At 39.0% G+C, this 6,766-nt stretch overlaps 1 protein-coding gene across 1 annotated transcript; it reads left to right on the plus strand.

Annotated features, from left to right (window-relative positions):
- Positions 1-1,060: 1,060 nt before the first annotated feature.
- Positions 1,061-6,091, plus strand: LOC113290305 (protein MALE DISCOVERER 2-like). Its single transcript, XM_026539922.1, has 14 exons — positions 1,061-1,257; positions 1,425-1,840; positions 1,940-2,072; positions 2,193-2,264; positions 2,792-2,935; positions 3,022-3,165; positions 3,359-3,454; positions 3,565-3,629; positions 3,729-4,178; positions 4,274-4,464; positions 4,592-4,724; positions 4,843-5,000; positions 5,172-5,360; positions 5,469-6,091. Exons 2-14 carry the CDS (start codon positions 1,735-1,737, stop codon positions 5,727-5,729), a joined length of 2,142 nt encoding a protein of 713 aa, XP_026395707.1. The 5' UTR covers positions 1,061-1,257; positions 1,425-1,734; the 3' UTR covers positions 5,730-6,091.
- The last annotated feature ends 675 nt before the right edge of the window (positions 6,092-6,766 follow it).

Consider the following 6,766-nt stretch of genomic DNA (forward strand, 5'->3'; position numbering starts at 1 on the left):
ATGGAACAGTGGCGTCAGGGGTTGTTGGCCGATGGTGCTGTGACTGATATGGCATTGCTCGTGTTATGCTCGAGTTTGAGAACTTTTGGAAAGAATGATGGGTTGGCTGATATTAAGCTACTGCAATCGTCGGTGTTGGAAAAAGAAGAGACGAAGAAAGATGTTAGACGAATTGGTTTCACGACACAGACGCAGTTTCTATCTGCGTTTGAATGAGACGCCATTTGTAACTCCGTCCCAGCAAACGCAATTACCATCTACGTCCCGTGCACGGCGTGAATAATACCTACGTCCCATTCAAGCGCGAATTATACCTCCGTTTCATTCAGACGCATATTATGAACACGCTCCATCAAGAAACGTGGATATAAGTTGCGTCCCGCATCAAGCGTGGATATAAGTTCCGCTTCACCAAAATTTGGTATTCTCCCACTGGGCTTGAACACACGGAAAACCAAATTTTTTTGGTTTTTAATCTGGCTTTTGGTATTTGGTCCATCTCATGACTGTGATTGCTCTTAGCAAAAGAATTCATTTATCAATTACCATAGGAATGGCCTAAATCATTTGTTTTTCTCTCGAGTGCCGGTCCGAGTTGACCGTTATCTATCCACCAGGATCTTTGCAGGTGGGCCCACCTGTTAGAACAAAGCACTAAAACACCGTGCGTGCGTGCACGAATCTTAAGAGCCAGCTGGAGCAAGGAATATAGAAACGTTACCCTATTACGATACTACCAAGCTCAGACACTAATCGAACCCCCAAATCTTAACGTAAGCCACGTGTAACACAGTTTATATTTAATGGGTAGATTCTATAAACTTCTCAATCACCTCTAGTCCTGTGAGTATGAGATCAAAACTCGAGGTTAATCCTGAGCACATCGTCCTAGGAGGTGGGCCCATAAACAGATAAAGAGACATTAAATTCATGTTAGTAACCCATGAAAACAAACGTGGGTAATGTTCACTCCGACTGGGTAGATAAAAAGTAAATAGGAATTAGATAAAAAAAAGAAGTAAAAATGGATAAAAAATGTAAAAATGGGTGGTGGATTATGAGAGAGAGCGGGAGAAGAGAGGAAGAAAAACAGACACAAAATTCTAGAAGAGAGAGAAAACAGAGAGACGGCTCTGCTGATGGCCGTGAACAGCCTCTTCTCCTGAAACCCCATCATCATCGTCATCATCAGCAGCATTATCATCATCATCATCACCATCACCACCGCCATCACCTCAATCTTTATCTATTCTCCAGGTAATTTTACCTTTTTCTTTTGCCTTTTTTCTGAATTTTCTTTGCTTGAGAATAGAGGGAATGAGGATTCCCCTTAAGGTTTCTTCTCATTTAATCAATCCAATTTCTGGTCTCTTTATTTCTCTCTGAATGTGATTCTGCATTCACATTTGTATTGATCATATCAGGTTTGTCGAATGAAAGCAAATATTATCTCATAGGAGGAGGGTGAATTCCATTAAAAAAGAGAGATGAGGGACTCAGATGATCCAAATTCAGAAGATGATTTATTATAATGAAAGCAAATACCCTATGTTGTTTCAGATTTTTTGTAATTAGACTTTGTATTTTGTAATTAGTGTTTTTTATGGAGTCATTGTTTTGTATCTGAGGGGGGTTTGGAGAAATTTCCTTTAAACTTGTAAATGTAAATCATCTGAAGAAGAAGAAGAAGAAACAAAAAACTGGCGATATCACATAGAACTTGTTGTTAAAGCAATGGGTGGTACATCCAATCATTTCATTTTCAGCTTGAAGAATTTTTCGTGTTTGTTGGTCTTGGCTTTCCTACAAATTCACAAAACTTGCTCACTTAACCTCGAAGGTAATGCAATTTGTAGCGTTTTCATTTTATTTTTCTTATTTTTCAAGTCTATATTGATTCAATTTTCGATGGGGGTTTACAATTGATTTTGAAATGCAGGATTGTCTTTGTTGAGTTTCCGGGAATGTGTAGTCAGTGATCCGAATGGAACCTTCTCGAATTGGTACCCCAATGATAGTCATCCATGCAATTGGTCAGGTGTTCACTGTGTGGACGGCAAAGTGCAGATGCTGTAAGTCCTTTTCGAAGTCTATTTGGAAAAATTCTCTGTAATGGGTTGTGTCAAGCATATGAAGACTTATATTTCTGTGTTGTTTTGCCTATTCTCAAGTAGGGTATCTTGATTTTGCAGTGTTCTAGAAGGACTTTCACTTGGAGGGATCCTAGCACCTGAGCTTGGGAAGCTCGCTTACTTGAGATCTCTGTGAGCAAAACTATTTCTCTGCTTCTATACCTTTTTGCAGCAATGTGGGATAGATATGTCTTAGCTTGGCCTGGTGTTCAATAGGGTGACCCTAAAAGATACATTATAATGCATCTACATTTTCTTTGAACCTTTATGTCGGGTGCCTGTAGTTCGTATTGTTCCAATTCCAACAAGGTTGACCTTTTTTTTTCTTCTTTTTTTGTGATACATGGAGACAACTATAGTATTTCTAGACTTTGTCAAAATCTTTAGCCACACCAGTTGTAATAGAGACAAAAAGCTTTACCGAAAAGGTTTGTGGTATAATTTTAATAGTTACTCCATTTCTACTCCAAATAGGACCTCCAAGAAACCGCTTACCAGCTTGGCCATGGTGTTTGGGATCAACTGGCCTACACTTCCCATCATGTTTTAGGATCTCAGCCTTTGGTTGGTTCGGTGGTACTAATGGGATCATTTGCCTTTGCTTAGTATTATGTCCTCTATAAAAGACTTACTCTCTTTATGTTTGTTTTATTTGCCAGTGTCCTCTACAAAAACCACTTCTCAGGTTTTATTCCTAAAGAGATCGGAGGGCTTAACATGTTAGAAGTATTGGATCTAAGGGGTAATAGCTTAAGCGGGACAATTCCTGCTGAGTTGGGGCAGATGTCATCTCTTAAGCACTTGTGAGTTTTTCACTGCAGATCTATTTGCGTTTATGCTGTTGGTCCTGGAGTCAATTTAAGTTGATCAAATTTAATTTTCATTCCAGGCTTCTTTGTGACAATAAATTCCAGGGTAGTCTTCCTCCTGAGTTGGGGAAGCTCAATATGCTGGCGGAGATACAATTTGATGACAACCTTACAATCTCTCTTTCAAGTGGAGTTCGTTGTTTAAATAGGAAATTTGGACACTGGTGAGGGAAACTATATTTCTTTTATCTGCAAGGGTCGTATGTGCTTAATTGTATGATTGAATGTGTGATAGAAAAAAACAAAGCAAAGAAAAAGAAGATTCTGTCAGTAGTAGAGCCTATGAACTTCAAACATGTTATTTACTTATTTTACATCACAAACTGTCAAACAACTGATGGAGCTTATTTTGGTCAGCATCTGGCAGAACAGTTCCAAACAACTGAAGAAAGCAGACTCTTTCAAAATTCCGTTCAAAGGGGAACTTTTTCGTTATCTTGATGTACTACCACTGTATGGAACAAACACTTCAGCTTTTATCCTTTCAGAATTGCATTCTTTTCTTTGTGTTCCTTTCTTCTTGTATAGTTCATGTGAACAAATTAGTTGTTTTCCCTCTCAAGGTTCAACTTTAAAAAAGGATCCGTGCATGAGAATGATAGAGAAAGATGCTGTGGCAATTTACGTAGTGAGTACAATTTGGTTTTGAGAATGGGCCATTTTTTCAGACGTTACAGAACCCTGGGTGAAAGGAAAACTGATTTCTTTTTTTTTGTGTCACTTACAGGTTCAGCAGATTCTTACACAGATCAAAATGCAGATGACATGGTAAACTCTGGACGCCGTAGATTGCTTGAGGAAACCACTAACCTTCCTGCGGTACCAGCAAGCGGGGATGCTCTTCCTAATTCACCGAGCACCATCCCATTTACTAGAAGCAGTGGATCTTTTCCTGCTATACCAAAGAGCAAGAACATGCCAATACCTTCACCGGCACTGCATTCTTCCCCGGACACTAAACCCCAATCAATTTCAGCAGGTCCCGGAAACCAAAATGATCAACATTCTGGCGACTCATCTGGAAAGAGATTGACTTATGTTGTTGTGGCACCGACAATCGCATTTGTGCTCATTGTTGCATCAGTAATGCTTTTGGTTTTTAGAAAAAGAGGAGGCACGACAATAGGTCCATGGAAAACAGGGCTGAGTGGACAGTTGCAGAAGGCATTTGTGACAGGTGAGGTGTCATGCTGAAAATTTCTTTTGAAGAAACAATTGAGAACCGAAACATATTTTAATCTTATAATTCCTCTTTTTTTCCGCTAATTACAGGGGTTCCCAAACTAAATCGTCCGGAGCTAGAAGTTGCCTGTGAGGATTTTAGCAACATTATTGAGACCTTGTCAGACTGCACAGTGTACAAGGGAACATTGTCTAGTGGAGTTGAGATTGCAGTTGTGTCAATTGGAATATCATCATCTAAAGATTGGACGGAATGCTTGGAAGCGACATTTAGGAGAAAGGTAAGTGGACTTGGTTTTAAACCTTGAAACATCTAGTTTAACTGGTAGCCACCATTTTGTCATTCATACAGTATTCCGATGCTTTATTGCTTACTGTATTTATGTTCTGTATTTTGGTTTTATGTAGATAGATACACTGTCACGGGTAAACCACAAAAACTTTGTCAACCTTCTGGGTTACTGTGAGGAGGATTCACCTTTTCTCAGGATGATGGTGTTTGAGTATGCGCCCAATGGCACCTTATTTGAGCATCTGCATGGTAAGTTTTATATTTTTTTCATAGTTATCTTTATTTCATTATTATGCCGTGGAATTAAACATTAGTGAATCAGTATGTGGCTTGGCAACTGAAATAAAATATTTTGGGTATTTTGCAGTTAAAGAAGTTGAGTTTCTTGACTGGAATGCAAGGACAAGGATTATCATGGGAACTGCTTACTGCCTGCAATACATGCACCATGACTTGAACCCACCTGTCGCTCATCCCAATCTCCACTCAACTACTGTTTATTTGACGGACGACTATGCTGCTAAGGTAGACAATCTCTTTTCCTATATCCTTTGGTATCATGATCGTCCATACTCATTTACAAAATTAAATACTGTATAAATTTGTAATTTGAATTATAGGACCCATTCTTAATCAATGGCTGTACTTCATGATTTCCTTGCGAGACTCATCCTTAAATTTGTTAATCTATTGCAGATTGCAGAAATCAATTTGCTGTCAGATTTTGATGTGAAGCCAGGAGCTTTTATTAAGGATATGACTGAGCACTCCGTACTACCGCCACTTGCGGTTCCTGAAACAAACGTCTACAGTTTTGGTGTATTGCTGTTAGAGATAATATCTGCCAAAATTCCATATGCTAATGACGGAACCTTACAAAACTGGGTAAACAGCTCCAACTCTTGATTTACTCCTCTTCCACAACTTTCCTCATAATTAACTTTTTCTAAGTTGTAACGCTACTGACCAAAGTGAGTGTAACTCATTAATCAGGCCGAGGATTACTTGAATGATAAACTGAGCGCCAGCGACATTATCGATCCCTTACTCAGAAACGTAAAGAACAACGAGCTTGATATCATATGCGAAGTCATCAAGGATTGTATTCGTGACGAACCGAGACAAAGACCCTCAATGAGAGATGTTACATGCAAACTGAGAGAGGTGATTCCAATTTCACCTGATTCTGCAACACCAAGACTTTCTCCACTTTGGTGGGCAGAACTTGAGATTCTCTCAGTGGAAGCTACATAAAAACGTGTTTCTCGTTTTCCTCTCTCTTCTGTACCTTGTAAGTCTCAACTCTCCCCAGTTTTCTTGCAACCACTCAATTGTTGTAGCTGTATAATCCCCACACATACATATTCATATTCCCCCCTGACATGCCTATTTTCTTATCGATTTTCCTCTGTATCAGTGATCTTGTTGTGATTATCATTTTTATTCGATTCTTTTTTTTCTCTCTTGTTTTAGAGTTATACCATACTTCTCTTTTAACTTTTACAGTAGCAGCTGTGTATGTATTTTATAGTGTGAGAGCTCGATCAGTTCCTGGAATGTAAAATAAACTAAAAGAACAAATACAACCATTACTACGAAATTCACTTCTCATTTTAGTGTGATTGTCGTTTCGAAAACATTCACCTTAAAGGATGTTGAGGACTGTGTATTATTTTCTTTATCCTCTGGAATTTGACATGTTATTTTCCTTCTCATATTAGCGTGGTTTTTGTATTTTATTTTGTTCTCATATTAGTGTAAAATTCAGACATTCCATGATGTAATCGAGTCGAAGGCAAATAAAAACTGCCATGTTCATCCATTTCAAGCACACAAAAGTAATTAGCTTAACAAAACAAAATTCAGATTATGATCTCCAGGATCTAGTCATAACGGAGAAGGCAAATAATACGAGCCATCTTCGTCAAGCACTTTTTCAAGGTCGCTCCTAATATCTACTGGCACGCCTTCTTTGCTCAAATACATGCGAGCTTGAAGGGGGATTTTATGGGCCTTGTACTCCTTATTTTTCCCGCACTTGGCGAGAAAATCAGCTGCTTTGTTGGATCTCTTAGGGATTTTGCTCATCAGCGGAGCAATCTTATGGTATTCTGCGCCTACCATCACAATGTTCTTGAGAACTTCGTTATCCAAATCTTCCTTCCCAATATTACAGCAGTTTGCACAAAATGTGTCGAAGTTTCCGTGGAGGGGAAACCACTGCGGCTGTTGAAACAGCCTTCTTCATGCGAGCAAACGCAAATCAAAACATCGGTAGTAACCGAATCGTT

This window comes from Papaver somniferum, chromosome 6 (assembly GCF_003573695.1).
Source record: "Papaver somniferum cultivar HN1 chromosome 6, ASM357369v1, whole genome shotgun sequence".
Lineage (NCBI taxonomy): Eukaryota > Viridiplantae > Streptophyta > Magnoliopsida > Ranunculales > Papaveraceae > Papaver > Papaver somniferum.